Genomic DNA, 16,749 nt, shown 5'->3' on the forward strand with positions numbered 1-16,749 from the left:
CTTCTTTCTCATGTCTTTGATAGTTTGAATGAAATATCTTCCATATACTTAACTAATTTTCTTGTGTGTAGGCCTCAGCAGAGATGTGGTTTTGAGGCCCCTGTCTAGCGAGGAAGAAGCTTTGGCCCCTGTGTCTTAACCGGTGAAGGACAATAAGAGAAAAAGGGCCTCTACTTTTGAAGATCCAAACCAAAGACGAGGTAGGCCCATAAGCCGAGGAAGAATACCATCCCTTTGACCGAAGAATCAGTTTGGCGTCTAAGGGATGAAGACTAGGAAGAAGAAGAAGATGACTGGTCCGTACTGGTGGCCTGAGTGAAGAAAACCATCGATGCCCCATAGGCAGCTGGATCGATGGTGGTTTATAAAGCTCCGCCTCGAACTAAGGGTATATCGGAGAAAGATTCGGGTAAGGTCCCCGAGTCGTTGGAGATCAAGGATGCCTCCCACCGAAGTCAACAGATGGTGGATATGTCTGAAGGGGTCGTCCCTGAATCTCTTAGAACCGAAGAGAACACCCCAAGTGACTCGCTTGGGGCAGTAGCAATCAGAGACTCGCCCACTTTCCCTGCCTTTTCCGAAGGGGCGATTCGGGAAGCCCAAGTTTTGGGGGTCCTCGAGGTTGACGGGCCACATAAGGGAGAGGACCCTTTTCATGATCTGTTTATCGGTATCGAGGATGTTGTCGGCCCTAGTGATGCATCAGATCTTTTCCACGGAGTGCAGCATGCTTTGAATCAGGTAAGCCTTAACTTACCTCGTTGGCATTATCTTCATGTTTGTTTTTCTTTTCTAACTTCATTTCTTCTTTCTTCGTAGGCCGCATCGGTTCATCGAGAAGTATGTTTTCGATCTCGAGCTGAGCTGCATCAGTATGAGGCCGACCTCCAACGGGTTACGAGGAGAGGAATGCCCTTAAACTCCTCCTCGGGCAAAGGGAAGAGGAAATCAAGGACCTTCGAGCTGAATTGGCCAGGCTCACCAAGATCAGACCGATCTGACCGAGCAGGTAATGATAATATTAAAGATCTGGGCTCGATATTGGGACGGTGGCTAATATTTTGGTCTCACAGCTGTAGTAAAAGCTTGAATTGATCGGGAAGCTCCGTGAGGAGGTCGATGTGATAAAGGCGGAGTCCTTGGAGTGGAAAAAAGGTATGGACCGCTTTTCTGCAGAGAAGAAGGCTGCTCGATCCCATTTATTATAGGCCGAAGGTTAACTTCAAGGCCTGAAGGAGAAAAACTCGATTCAAGCAAGAAAAATAGAGGAGCTCAAGGCTCGGTTGGCTTCTGAACTTGCCAAGGCCGAAAAAGCAAAGGCCGATGCAGATGCATTTATGGCTGTTTATCGGGCTAATGCTGAAGCCGCTCAGGTACATGCGAGAGAGGCAGCCGACACCGCTCAAACGCGAGCACATTGGATTGCTGAACTCGCCAAATGCCAATCTCGGAGGGAAAATCTCGAGAAGATCTATGCTTGAGGCTTTGATCTTACCGAAGAGATAAAAAAGGCTAAAGAGCTTAAAGCCAATGTTGGAGCCTTGGCCTCCGATGATGATGACGATGATGATGATGATGTGAGCAAGAGTGGGTCTGAGAGTGCGGAGTAGCCCGATGGAAAAGAGACTACCCCCGGAGATAATTAGGGTTTTTCCCATTTTGATTTTTCGTGAAGGGTCCTGATCGTACGTTGTAAATACTATCATATATATATTAAGATATTTTTCCCCAACTTGTCTCTGTTTTATTTTCTGCCTTGTGAAGATTTTGTTTCATTCATGCCTTATAAAAATTTTCATAAGTTCGAGGCTTTAGGCAATTCGAACTTGGACTTTTGTAGTCTTTATAACTGAGTGAGTGTTTTGCTCGAACTCGAAATAATTATTAGCCATTAGGCTTTGTAGTCGAGTGAGTGATTGCTCGAACGCGAAGTAATGTAGCCCGTAGACTTTTATGGTTGAGTGAGTGCTTTGCTCGAACTCGGGATAATTGTTAGCCCTTAGGCTTAACAGTCAAGTAAGTGATTTCTCGAACTCGAAGTAATGTAACCCGTAGGCTTTTTGGTCGAGTGAGTGCTTTTCTTGAATTCGGAATAATTGTTAGCCCTTAGGTTTACTAGTCGAGTGAGTGATTGCTCAAACTCAAAGTAATGTAGCCCGCAAGCTTTATGGTCGAGTGAGTGCTTTGCTCGAACTCGGAATAATTGTTAGTCCTTAGGCTTAGTAGTCGAGTGAGTGATTGCTCGAACTCGTAATAATGTAGCCCGTAGGCTTTATGGTCGAGTGAGTGTTTTGTTCGAACTCAGAATAATTGTTAGCCCTTAGGCTTAGTAATCGAGTGAGTGGTTGCTCGAACTCGAAGTACTGCAGCCCGTAGGCTTTATGGTCGAGTGAGTGTTTTGCTCGAACTCAGAATAATTGTTAGCCCTTAGGCTTAGTAATCGAGTGAGTGATTGCTATAACTCGAAGTAATGTAGCCCGTAGGCTTTATGGTCGAGTGAGTGTTTTGCTCAAACTTGAAGTACTGCACCCCGTAGGCTTTATGGTCGAGTGAGTGTTTTGGTCGAACTCGGAATAATTGTTAGCCCTTAGGCTTAGTAATCGAGTGAGTGGTTGCTCGAACTCGAAGTAATGTAGCCCTTAGGCTTTATAGGGTAAGTGTTTCAAAACTCCTTCGGTCGTGGTAGGCCCTTAAGCCTGTTTGAATCGTGAAGTAGAACGACCTTTCCAAAATATGAGATATCGGTAAAGAAGAGGTTTCTCTTTATAAGTCATTATACATGTGTTCGTATTTTGTGCCAGGGTTCGAGAAAAACTATGTGGGCATGGTTCATTTTGACCATTTGGCCCTTACACTTTTCCCTATCGAGACCCTGTTTGACATGAAGTAACTTTCTTGTATCGAACATGATTTATTCGATGGTAATGTCCCCCAGTATTCGAGGTTGATTGTAAAGGGGTGTCGGATACTGTTGAATTGTTCTAAGTTAGCACGACCAATGGTTGCCTCATTAAAAACTTTGCCGAAAAACCCATTTGGGACAAAAGCCGGTCTAAGGGAAAAAGAGTGCAACGCGTGCTTTCAGACCTAAGGCTTCGTGTTGAATAATCCATCTCTGTTCTTGGTCGTACTCCTGCAATGGTTAGTTTTAAAATATAAACGAGCATGGGAGGGTCGTACCTTAGCAGTAGTATCGTTTTAGGTGCGACACATTCCAATTGCTTTGTAGTTGTTCACCATTTATGACACCGAGCTTGTAGGATCCTTTACCGACGATTTTGAGTACCTGATATGGTCCTTCCTAGTTTAGACCCAGTTTTCCTTCATTTGGATTTCAGGTGTTGATGGTGACTTTCCTTAGCACTAAGTCTCCGATTTTGAAATGGCAAAGATTGGTTCTTCGATTATAGTGTCTTTTGATTCGCTGTTTTTGGGCGGCCAATCGGACGAGAGTGGTTTGTCGTTTTTCATCCAATAATTCGAGGCTAGTATTCATAGCCTCGTGATTTGACTCTTCTTTTGTATGTCTAAACCTGGCACTAGATTCCCCGACTTCGACTGGAATCAAGGCTTCGAAGCCATATACTAAGGAGAACGGGGTTGCCCCCGTACTGGACTTTTATGTTGTTCGATATGCCCACAAGACTTCAGGTAGAATTTCTCTCCATTTCCCCTTAGCGTCATTCAACCTTTTCTTTAGGTTTTGAATGATAGTCTTGTTCGTCGATTCTACCTATCCGTTCCCACTAGGGTGATACACCGTTGATAATATCATTTTTATTTTGTGATCTTCGAGAAATTTCATCACTTTGTTGCCGATAAATTATTTTCCATTGTGACACACTATTTCGGCGGGTATCCCAAATCGACATACGATGTGATCCCAGATGAAGTCTATAACTTCTTTCTCTCTCACTTTCTCGAACGCCTGTGCTTCAACCCATTTAGATAAATAGTCAGTCATAAATAAGACAAACTTAGCTTTACCTGGGGCCGATGGCAGAGGGCCGACGATATCCATCCATCATTTCATGAATGGCCATGGGGATATGACTGAATGAAGTCGTTCTCCGGGCTGATGGATCATCGATGCAAACCTTTGACATTTATCACATTTTCGAACAAACTCCATAGTGTCTTTTTCCATGCTATCCCAGTAGTATCCTGCTCTAATGATTTTTTGAATCAGTGACTCTGCGCTGGAGTGGTTCCCACAAGTGCCTTCATGGACCCCTCGTAAAAAATAACCTGTGTATCCTGGCCCTAAGCATACTCCCAATGGTCCATCGAATGTCCTTCTGTATAATATTCCATCTTCAGCCAATATGAATCGAACAACTTTGGTTTGTAGGGCCCTCGACTCTTTAGGGTCCGATAGGAGCTTTCCGTTCTTTAGGTATTCAATATACTTATTCCTCCAATCCCAGGTTAAGCTTGTAGAATTTATCTCAACATGACCCTCCTCGATTACGAACCCCGAGAGTTGAACGATAGTCCCCGAGCCAATCTCATCTTCCTCGACCGATGACCCCAAATTTGCGAGTGCATTGGCCTCACTATTTTGTTCTCGAGGCATATGCTGTAAAGTCCATCCCTTGAAATGGTGCAAAGTTACCTGCAGTTTGTCCAAATACCTTTGCATTCTATCCTCTCTAACTTCGAAGGTTTTGTTTACTTGGTTCACCACTAGTTAAGAGTCACACTTGGCTTCAATGATTTCTGTTTCCAAGCTTTTAGCTAGCTTGAGACCTGCAATCATGGCCTCGTACTCGGCCTCATTGTTAGTCAACCTAGAAGTTTTAATAGATTGGCTAATAGTGCTACCCATGAGCGATTTCAAAACGATGCCTAGCCCGCACCCCTTCACATTCGAAGCACCATCTGTGAAGAGGGTCCAAACCCCTGGTGATGTACCCGATTTTAACAATAGTTCTTTTTCAACTTCGGGTATGAGGGTTGGCGTGAAATCGGCCACGAAGTCCGCTAAAATTTGAGACTTGATGGACGTACGAGGTTGATATTCGATATCGTACCCACTGAGTTCGACGACCCATTTGGCCAATCGCCCCGATAGTTCGGGCTTGTGTAAAACATTACAAAATGGGTAAGTGGTTAATACGCATATAGGGTGACATTGAAAGTATGGTCTTAACTTTCTAGAGGTGCTTATCAGTGCAAGTGCCAGTTTCTCTAAGTGTGGATATCTAGTTTTTGCTTCTCCTATGGTTCAACTTACATAATAAATGGGAAATTATGTACCTTGCTCTTCTCGAACTAGGACACCACTTACCGCGATTTCCGATACTACCAAGTACAGGTAAAATTTCTCATCTGCCTTCAAAGTGTGAAGGAGTGGTGGGCTCGATTGGTATCGCTTCAATTCCTCTAGTGCCTGTTGGCATTCTGGGGTCCAGGCGAAATCATTCTTCTTTTTGAGTAGAGAGAAACATCCGTGGCTTCGATCCGACGACCTTGAAATGAATCGGCCTAAGGCAGCTATCCGTCCAGTTAGCTTCTGCATGGCTTTTACACAGTCCACGATGGTGATGTCTTCGATGGCCTTGATTTTATCGGGGTTGATCTTGATCCCTCGATTCGATACCATGAAGCCAAGGAACTTGCCCGAACCGAGCTCGAAAGCATATTTCTCGGGGTTGAGCTTCATGTTGTATTTCTTTAAAATCTCGAACGTCTCCTGTAAATGAGCCAAATGGTCCTATGCGCGCAGGGACTTAACTAACATGTCATAAATATTAACTTCCATTGACTTACCTATCTGATCTTCGAATATTTTATTTACTAGGCGTTGGTAAGTAGCTCCTGCAGTTTTCAGCCGGAAGGGCATTACATTATAACAATATGTTTCATACTTGGTGATAAATGAAGTCTTTTCTCGGTCCTCCGGGTTCATTTGGATTTGATTGTACCCGAAATAGGCATCGAGAAAAGTAAAGATCTTGTGGCCGGCCGTGGCATCGATCATGCGATCGATGTTAGGTAGTGGAAAAGAATCTTTGGGGCACGCCTTGTTCAAATCCTTATAATCTACACACATTCTAAGTTTGTTCCATTTTTAGGGACTATAACTACATTGGCTAACCATTCGGGATATTCCACCTCCTTAATCGACCCTATTTTGAGAAGTTTAGTTACCTCGTCCTTTACGAATGCGTGCTTTACCTCGGACTGGGGTCTTTTTTTTTGCTTCACTGGTTTGAACCTAGGGTCCAGGCTTAGCCGATGCGTTGTTATCGACGGTGGGATCCCTGTCATATCTAAATGGGACCAAGCAAAACAATCTATGTTATCAATAAGAAATTGAATAAGCGTTTTCCTGAGTTCGGGGGTCAATCCCGTTCCTAGGTATACCTTTCTCTCGGGCAGATACTCGATCAATATAACCTGTTCCAGCTCTTCGACTGTTGATTTGGTGGCGTCAAAATCTTCGGGAACAATAAAAGTTCGAGGGGTCATAAAATCCTCTTCTTCTTCTTCTATCTCCTGCTCCCCTAATTTGATCGAGGCTGGTGGCTGTGATTGCTACTTGACTTCTTGTTTACCTTTGATGCCCGATCTTTCGGAGGTTGATAGTGTCGATATTGGTGTTACTTCATCGACCGCAAATATTTCCTTTGCAGCATGCTGCTCCCCGTGTACTGTTTTTATACAATCCAATGCCGGGAATTTCATCATTTGGTGGAGAGTCGAAGGGACTGCCCTCATATTGTAGATCCAGGGCCTTCTGAGCAAGGCATTATACCTCATGTCGCCTTTGATTACGTGGAGCATGGTATTTTGAATGGTTCCAGCCACGTTTACCGGTAGCATAATCTCCCCTTTAGTTGTTTCACTGGCCATATTGAAGCCGTTTAAGACCCGAGCTGCTCCACGACCCTCGATCGGATGATATTCGCCGAGCTACCTGGATCCACTAAAACACGCTTAACTTGAACTTTATTCAATAAGATAGAAATTGCCAGAGCGTCATTGTGGAGCTGAGAAATGCCTTCTGCTTCTTCATTGTTAAATGATAAAGTGCCTTCAGGTACATAATCTCGGGTTCATTTTTCCCTATTGATTGATACCTTAGTGCATTTTAATGTGGGTCCCTGTGGAATGTCGACCCCACCGAAGATCATGTGAATGACATGTTGGGGCTCCTCCTGTTCATTTTTCCTGTTGGCGTCCCTTTCTCTAAAGTGATTCTTGGCTCGATTGCTGAGGAGCTATCGAAGGTGGCCCTCATTGAATAGACGGTCTACCTCATCCCTTAATTGCCTGCAATCCTCGGTCTTGTGACCATGCGTGCCGTGATACTTGCACATCAAATTTGGGTTTTTTTGGGAAGGTTCTATTTTTATGGGTCTGGGCCACCTAGTATCTTTGATCCTTTCGATTGCCGATACAATGTTTGATGCATCGATGCTAAAGTTATATTCCGATAATTGAGGTGCCTCTGTGAGATCGGCATACTTGTCGAAACCACTTTTGCTCTTAAGTCCCCGAGAATTCTATCCTCGATCACTTTTTTGATCGTTTTGGGAGGAATTGCATCTTGAACCATTGTTCCTTCGATCTGCGGTGTATGGTTGATATCAGTCTTTGTTCGACCTTTTCTCCATGTCGATGTCCCTCTGGTTTTTAACTGCCAACCTGTTTGGATGTACCGAACCGGGAAGGGCTCCCAATTGGTCGTCCTCGACCCTGATCTTCGATTGATATCGATTGTGTACATCTGCCCAAGTTACAGCGGGATACTCGATCAAATTTTGTTTCAATCGATGTGATGCTATTGAGCTCTGCTCGTTCAACCCTTGGGTGAAAGCTTGAACTGCCCAATCATTTGTGACCGTTGGCAACTCCATGCTTTCTATTTGAAATCGGGACACGAACTCCCTTAGCATTTCATTATTTCTTTGTCTAACCTTGAAAAGGTTCGATTTCCTCGTTGCGACCTTTATGGCCCCGGCGTGTGCCTTTACGAAAGAATCTACTAACATGGCAAATGAGTCGATGTAATTTGGTGGCAAGTTGTGATACCAAGTCATCACTCCCTTCAAGAGGGTCTCTCTAAATTTTTTCAACAACACAGATTCGATTTCATCATCTTCTAAATTGTTACCTTTGATGGCACATGTGTAAGAGGTGACGTGTTCGTTGGGGTCAGTCGTACCATTAAATTTAGGAATCTCGGGCATACGGAACTTTTTGGGGATCAGTTTTGGAGCTGCACTCGAAGGAAAAAGCTTTTTCAAGAATTTTTTGGAATCCAACCCTTTTAACATTGGTGGTGCCCCCGGGATCTGATCGACCATGGAGTTATATGTTTCCTCTTTTTTATCATTTGCTTCGATCCGTTTTGTGAGTTCCTCGAGTATCTTAGTAATTTCGGGATTAGTTCCCGATTCTTGCTCATTTGACCTTACTATAGCTGGCTCCGTTCTGTGGGTAATTTCACGGGGTAGACTGGGCTCCGACCTGCTCGGTACCTGGGTTTGGCTTTGCAACTGAGCTATCGCTACCTGTTGAGCTTGCAATATTTCAAAAATCATATGCAAGCTGACTCCGTTTTCCTCAATGTTATGGGTGTCTCGAGCTACAGATTGAGTACCACCATGAATGCTATTTTCAGGTTCAGAACGTTGGTTTGCCTCAATGGCCACGTGCGAATTAACGTCTACGGTACTTCTACTCGAGCTTCAACGGTATCGATAAGTGGCCTTTCGGCCATGGGCGTCAAGTTGTTCTCATCTTGAAGGTCAGCTTCGTTGTCGATAAGTAAGGCCATTAATTGAGAGTTTGTCGTTGCTAATCCAAAATCAAAGACGCTTCCAAAAAAACAAGCGTAAACTGGTGTGTGTTGCATATTCATATCAAATAACCACTGTTATCCTTAGCCCCACGGTGGGCGCCAAACTGTTTACCCGAAAAAACAGATAGAGTTGAATTTGTATGTAGTTCTAAGGGTATGTGGTGTAACTTGACACAAATCGTAAAGAGATGTAGAAATATCAAATCTTGACTGTAAAGAATGAAAGATAAACACAGTTGAAAGGAGGATAATTTATGACTAAACAAGATGAAGTAATGAGGCTCAAAAGACTAATCTTTCAATATGAGAATGTGTCAATAGTATTTTTGTTACAATGTATGAATGTCTTCCAGATCCCCTTACAGAAACAATAATCATCCCTCTTATAGTGGAAGGATCCTACTTTAGATATAATTAAAAATACATAGTGGGAAACCCATGATAAATCAGCTTTTCTCTAATTCCCGTCGGGATTCCCTCCCCTAATGCAGTTGCAACGACTCTTGTCTATGACCTCGATATTGACTCGAGCTTGACATCGACTCGAGCTCGATATTTACTCGAGCTTGACATCGACTCGAGCTCGATATTGACTCGAGCTCGATTTTGATTTGGAGCCTGGTATTGATTCGGGGTCGGTGTTGGTCGGTCTCTGACTCATAAGCTCGATAACTTCGCTTCGCATCATAGTTCGATTTGGATTCGAGCTCGATAATGACTTCGAGCTCGACATTGATCGGTTCCTAGAACCCGAAACTCGATGACCTGACTTCAGACCTCATCCTGATATTATGAAGACGCTCTTCGATCCACTATATTCCCATCTCGACCAATTCGTACAAGGACTAACCGGTTTTGACCGTATACAAACTGCTTAAGCGCTATACATGCAAAGTACGTGCCTAGTAACGACTAGTAATTGTAATATAATGAAAGGCCAAAACAAAGTGTATAAGATGAGTTAGTTGAAGAGTCAAAAAAGTAATTTTATGGATTGAAAATTAAATTGGATGTTCACAACGAGCAAAATTAATATTTGTCAATAACTTATCGACCAAATTTATAATTTTTCTCCTGTTGTCTATAGAACGTGGGCTTCATATCCTTTTTCTTTCCTCCAATTGTTTTCATAGGTGTTTCCTTCGATCCGATGCCTCCAAAAGTGGCTCCTAAAAGGGCTCTTAGACTAGCTTCTTCGATGCCTCCACCACTGACTCATATAATGTCACCTACAATGCCTTTTCCAAAGATTCCTCCAATGTCTCCTAGAATTCCTTCTCCAATGATTCTTTCAATAGCATCACCAATGGAACATTCAATAAATATTTTAGTGGTTGCATGAGTGTAAACGAATGACTATCAAAATTATTCCTATAGAATTCTATTGACAAGAGATACACATACAAGCTACGTGCCTAACGATATAATAAAGGGCTAAAGCGAAAAAGAGTTAGTTGAAGATCTAACATAATAATTTTATGAATTGAAAATCAAATGAGAAGTTCATAAGAATCAAATTAGCATTTTGTCAACTTATAGACAAATTCATTATTTTTCCTTGTTACCTATAAAACATGGCATTTATATCCTTTTGTTCTTTTTAGTCATAAGTTTTGTGCAAGAGTAGGCTCATATCACAAAAGAAGATGATAGAAGTAGATAAAAAGGTGCTTCGGGTTTTACCACATATTTTGTCCTCCTAAGAATAAAGTGTGTCGTCCTATTTTTTTCTGGATAAAATATTTTTACTACAAACCCCTATGATCGGAATGATTTTGACTTATGTGATCAACCAAAACAAAAAAAGATAAATAAAAGGTTGAAGTAAGCTAGAAAAGAGGATTTAATATTACATGTTCCTCAAGCCATTACGGAAAATCTCGGAAGGACCAACCATGATCGAGGAGCCAAGAGCTCCTCTATTTGTCCCTCCAATGGCTCTAACATAGATGGTTCCTCAAATGGCTAGATCGATGGTTCCTCCATTGAATTCTTCTTTATTTGCTCCTCCTCCAATATCTCTATCATCGGTTCCTTCAAGGGATCTTTCTCATGTGCCTCTACCAATGGATCCTCTGATAATTCCTTCAAGCTCTCTAAATGTTTGCTCCTAGAAGGGCCCCTAGAGTACCTTCTCCATTGCATCCATCAATGGCTCCTCCAATGTCACATAGAATGATTCCTCCAATGTCTTTTAAAATATCTTCTCCAATAGTTCCTTCGGTGACATCACCAATAGATCATTCAATGAATTTTCCAGTTGCTGCATCAATGCCAATGGCATTCCACTAACAAGTAATACACGTGCGAGGTACGTGTCTAATTAGTGACTAGTAGTATAATGAATGGCCAAAACAAAGTGAAAAACAAGTTAGTTGGAGAGTAAAAAAAGCTATTCTTTGAATTAAAAATTAAATTAAATACATTATAATCAAAATTAGCATTTGTCAATAACTTGCGGACCAACTTTACAATTTTTCTCTTGTTACTTATAGAACATGACATTCTTGTCCTTTTTATTAATTTTGGTCATAAATTTTGTCCAAGAGTAATATAATGCCGTTAATGCAAAAAGATCATAAAAAGAAGAGGATAGAAGTAGTTATGTGATGACCTGATAGGTCATTTTAAAATTTAGCCACTATTTTCGTATTTCGAGACTTCGATTAGTTCCATTTAGCATTTCTCGATTTGCGTTCACAGTCCGTGTCCTAATCCGAAAAGTCTTTATGTGAGAAATTGAAGAAACGTGAAATTTTGCCTTAAAAATGACCAGAATTGACTACAGTCAATATTTTATGTAAACAAATCAAGATCAGTATTTCGACAGTCCCGGTTGGTCCGTATCGTGATTTAAGACTTGGGCGTATGCCCGAAATTTAATTTGGAAGTCTCTAACTTGTTTTGACTCATTTTGCCGAAATCTAGCATTTTTGAAAGTTGGAAATTTTTAAGTTTGACCGTAAGTTGTCTTTTTAGCTAACGGGTTCATATTTTGATGTTAAAACTCGAAATAGTTCCGTATTGCTATTTAAAACTTATTTACAAAATTTGGTTCAATTCGGAATTCATTTGACATGATTCAGACGCTTAAATGAGATTCTAGTGTTCTTGAGTTTCACTTTGAAAGTTCATTCGTTTTGAGGATTGATTCGTAGATTTAGATATTATTTTGGTGATTTGATTGCGCGAGAAAGTTTGTATGATGTTATTACACTTCTGGGCATATTTGGTTTGGAGCCCGAGGGGCTCAGGTGAGTTTCGGATAGGCTACAAATTGATTTTTAGACTTTGGAGATAGGTGATGCCTTCTCTGTTGCTGGTGTGATCTGCAGATCTCGCATTTATGAGGACTGGCTCGTAATTGCAAGCCTCGCTTTTGAGAACAAATGTTCGGATTTGTGAGCATGGGATGGATTGGGTGAACCTCTCATTTGCAAGATTTTGTACGCATTTGGAAACTGTGGACCTTCGCATTTGCTAAGGAATTAAGTGGTCGCAAATGCGATCACTGACCACTATTGTCTGCTTCGCATTTGCGAAGTGTATGGCCGTATTTGCGAAGGATGGAAGCTCGCATTTGTGACTTCTGTGGCTCTGATACAGGGTTCGAATTTGCGACCCTTTTCTCGTATTTGCGAACAAAACATCACAATTGCGACATCTGCAGCTAGGTAAAAGAGGGAAAAAAAAAGATTTAGCTCATTTCTCACAATCTCTCAACCCTAAACATCCTAGAGGCGATTTTCCAAGAGACTTTTCTTCCTAAATTTATTGGTAAGTAACTTTAATCCATTCTTTTCCAATTACCCATTGCATTTCATAAGATTTCAACATCAAATTTAGGATTTTCATGGTAGAAATTAGGGATTTGGGTAAAATTGGAGATTTTAGTAAAATTGAGATTTAAACCTCGAATTGAGGTAATATTTTGAAACAAATCACATAACCGGGCTCAGAGGTGAATGGGTAATTGGGCTCTGGTCAGAATCTTGATTTTGACCAGGCGGGCCCGGGGTTGACTTTTGTTGATTATTTTAAAAAAATATTCTAAATTGAACCTCTTTCATTTATGGATAGTTTCTAAAGCTTATTTCGAATCATTTGGTCAATAATTTGCTAGATTTGGTTGGTTTGGAGGCTTGTTCCAAAGGCAAGGCCATGGTTGATTGATTGGGTGAGTTGCAGAGTGAGGTAAGTGTTGGGTCTAACCTTGATTTGAGGGAATTAGGGACCCTTGAACTACATGTTGTGTGAATTATGTGTGTAACAACGTATATGCGAGGTGACGAGTGTATATGCGCCATTACATTACTTGCTTCCCTGTCTTTGTTGCATCATAATATATCTTGTTTCATGCCTTAATTGCTATATGCGTATTTGACATCCATGCCATATTTTCTACTTGCCATTTAGTGTTCCTTATATTAAATTGTCCATTCCTTCCACAATTCCATGCTTATTTGCTACTTGTCTCTATTTTGCTTTTCTTGCATATTAAGATTGTCTTATGCCTTGCTTGTCTTATAGTTTCGTATCATTTGTTGCCTTCAATAATGTAGTTTCATTTATATGAGTTGTTAATTGGTAGATACCGTTGAGTTGGTAGAGCTGAGACATCTGAGTTGTTTGAGATTCTTTGATTATCATGTTATTCTCCATCGCTCGTACATTTGTTCTATTGATGTAGAACTTCTTGTAAATCTTGGTTGTTGAATTTCTATTATTGTTTGAAATTATTTGGGGAGCGGGTTGCATACAGCAACTGAAATTGAAAGGTAATGAGTTGAAATGGTGTAATAAGGATGGATTATGATATTGACAGTTGATAATATGGTTGGATCGGGTTGCGCACTGCAACAGATTGTATAAAGTTATATTTATTTGTGACGGTTGGTTCTGCCTCGATAATTGAGATGAGTTTATATGACTTGTTATTCTGGGCTCTCTGTTAGTTGGATTTTGAGTTCGTTGTTATGAATTAACTGCTTTATTTCTATTCTTGTCTTTTCTGTTATTATTATTATTATTATTATTATTATTATTATTATTATTACTATTATTATTATTATTATTATTATTATTATTATTATTATTATTATTATTATTATTATTATTATTATGTATTATTATTATTATTATTATTATTATTATTATTATTATTATTATTATTATTATTATTATTATTATTATTATTATTATTATTATTATTATTATTATTATTGCGTACAGGTTATTGTAAGTGACCCACCTTAGCCTCATAACTACTTTGTCGAGGTTAGGCTCGGCAGTTACAGAGTACATGGGGTCGGTTGTACTCATACTACACTCCGCACTTCTTTTACAGATACCGGAGTTGGTCCCAGCGACATTCAATAGACTTGCTCGAATCCAGCTATCAGTAGAGACTTAAGGTATAGCTGCACGACGTTCGCAGCCCTGAAGTACCCTTCTACTTCATTTTAGCCGTTTACTTATATTTAGACAGTTATATTTATTTCAAACTTTTATCTGTAGTATTCTAGACACTCATGTATTTGTGACACCAATTCTAGAATTTTATATTTGGATTCCGTCACTTATTAGTTTATTACTTTATTTCAGACTATTCAGTTTCATCATTGTCATTTGATTTGGAAATTGTTAAAAATGGTTAATAACTATATCTAACGTTAGCTTGCCTAGCAAGTGAAATATTATGCGCCATCACGGTTCCGAGGGTGGGAATTTTGGGTCTTGACAAGTTGGTATCAGAGCACTAGGTTGCCTAGGTCTCACGAGTCATGAGCAAGTTTAGTTGAGTCTGGAGGATCGATACGGAGACATCTGTACTCATCTTCTAGAGGCTATAGAGTTTTAGGAAAAATATCGCTTCTTTCTTTCTCTATCGTGCGATTTCATTCTATCATTGATGATTGAACCATTCTATTCTTGTTCTCTCGCAGATGGCGAGAACACGCACAACATCAGTAGCCGGAGCCCCCTATGGCAGCTACTATCATGGCTAGAGGCCGAGGCATAGGTAAAGCTCAGCCTAGAGCTCAAGCAGCACCACCCATAGTGGAGCCTCAGACTGGTCATGAGGAGGAAGCCCCAGCTCAGATCGTACCCGTTGGACCAGCTCAGGTCCCAGAGGGATTCATAGACACTCTAGTGCTTCAGGACGCTCTAGTCCGCTTGGTGGGCCTTATGGAGAGTGTGACCCAAACCGGCGCATTTCTGGTGGCACCATCCGTTTCTCAGGTTGGGGGAGGAGCACAGACTCCCGCTACTCACACCCCGAAGTAGGTGGCTCCCCTATATCATACTTTAGCAGCCCAACCAGTTGGGGTTGTTCAACCGTTTATTGCGGCACAGGCCGGGGATAGGCCCGCTTTGTCTTTTGAGGCCTTGTTGAGGCTGGATAGGTTTACTAAGCTCTTTGCAATGTTCCAGATGACCGGTTCTGCCAAGAGATGGTGGAGAGATTATATGTTGACAAGACCAGCTGGTTCACCAGCACTTACTGGGATCAGTTTTCACAGTTATTTCTAGAGAAGTTCATTCCTTTCACTTTGAGAGAGGATCATCGCAAGCGGTTTGAGCATCTTCAGCAGGGTAGCATGACCGTCACCCACTATGAGACTCAATTTGTGGACCTAGCTCGCCATGCCATTGTTTTACTCCCTACTGAGAGGGAGAGAGTGAGGAGATTCATTGATGGACTCACTTTCAGTATCAGGCTACAGATGGCCAAGGAGAGTGGAGATGATATTTCTTTCCAGCGGACCGTAGATATTGCTAGATGGATCGAGATAGTTTGTGGTCAGGACAGGGGGATGGTGTCTGATAAGAGGCCTTGTCATTTCGGTAGTTTTAGTGGTGCCTCGTCTGGAGACAGGGGTTCTTTTGGTAGGGGTTGTCCTCCTAGGACGATTCAGTTAGCTCTTCAGGTAGCCTAGAGTGCTTCGGGTGGTCGTGATTCTTATGTGTCTCATCCTGAGCAGCCAGCATTGAGTTCACATTCAGTTCCTATCAACACACCATCGCTTCAGAGTTACTACAACAGTTTTTCGGGCCGTCAGGCTCAGTCTTTGCTTCAGCAGCCTCAATAGCCGAGAAAGTGTTTTGAGTATGGGGGAATAGGTCACATCAGGAGGTATTTCCCTAGATTGTTGAGAATCAGATCACAACAGGGTTCTCGTGCCATCATTCCAGCACCGATTGCTTCACCGCTTGCACAACCAGCTAGAGGCGAGGGTCAGATCGTTAGAGGTAGAGGTTAGGCCATTAGAGGTAGATGCCAGCTAGCTAGGGGTCACGAGAGGGGCAGGGGTCAGAGTGGTGGGGCCTAGCTCCGTTTTTATGCATTCCCATCTAGACCCGAGGCAGAGTCATCTGACGCTGTTGTCACAGGTAATTATTCCGGTTTGCCAAAGAGATGCTTCAGTTCAATTTGATTCGGGCTCTACTTATTCCTACATGTCATCCTATTTTCCTTCATATCTGATTGTGCCTCAATATTCCTTGAGTGCTCCTGTATATGTGTCCACGCTTTTGGGAGATTCTAATGTTGTAGATCATGTTTATAACTCGTGTGTGGTTTCTATTGGGATCCTAGAGACTAGTGTAGATCTCCTACTTCTTGACATGATGGACTTTGATGTTATCTTGGGTATGGATGACTGTCACACCAAGACGGTAACCTTAGCCATGCCGAGATTTCCCTGATTAGAGTGGATGGGGACTTCTGGCCATTCTACAACAAGGTTATTTCTTATGTGAAGGCTCGACATACGGCTGAGAAGGTCTCACGACCCGAAATTCCCACCGTCGGGACAGTGATGGAGCCTAACATTTCACTTGCTAGGCAATCCAATGTTAGAGAATCATTAAACCAATTCTTATTCCATTCAGTAAATAACATCAAATTAGCTAAGGCAAATCCTCCAATATGG

General features: G+C 41.6%; 1 protein-coding gene and 1 long non-coding RNA gene across 2 annotated transcripts; one reads left to right on the forward strand and one right to left on the reverse strand.

The window, feature by feature from the left end:
* Positions 1-9,777: 9,777 nt before the first annotated feature.
* LOC138910657 (uncharacterized) lies at positions 9,778-11,173 on the reverse strand. Its single transcript, XR_011415803.1, has 2 exons — positions 10,666-11,173; positions 9,778-10,100 (listed from the first exon to the last, which is right to left on the reverse strand). It is a non-coding gene; the product is annotated as an uncharacterized lncRNA (long non-coding RNA).
* A 4,094-nt stretch (positions 11,174-15,267) lies between these two features.
* LOC138910089 (uncharacterized) lies at positions 15,268-16,522 on the forward strand. The gene is made up of 2 exons (XM_070201311.1): positions 15,268-15,744; positions 16,208-16,522. The coding sequence occupies exons 1-2, from the start codon at positions 15,268-15,270 to the stop codon at positions 16,520-16,522; spliced, it is 792 nt and encodes a 263-aa protein (XP_070057412.1).
* Positions 16,523-16,749: the final 227 nt, after the last annotated feature.

Source organism: Nicotiana tomentosiformis, chromosome 4 (assembly GCF_000390325.3).
Source record: "Nicotiana tomentosiformis chromosome 4, ASM39032v3, whole genome shotgun sequence".
In the NCBI taxonomy this organism is placed as follows: Eukaryota; Viridiplantae; Streptophyta; class Magnoliopsida; order Solanales; family Solanaceae; genus Nicotiana; species Nicotiana tomentosiformis.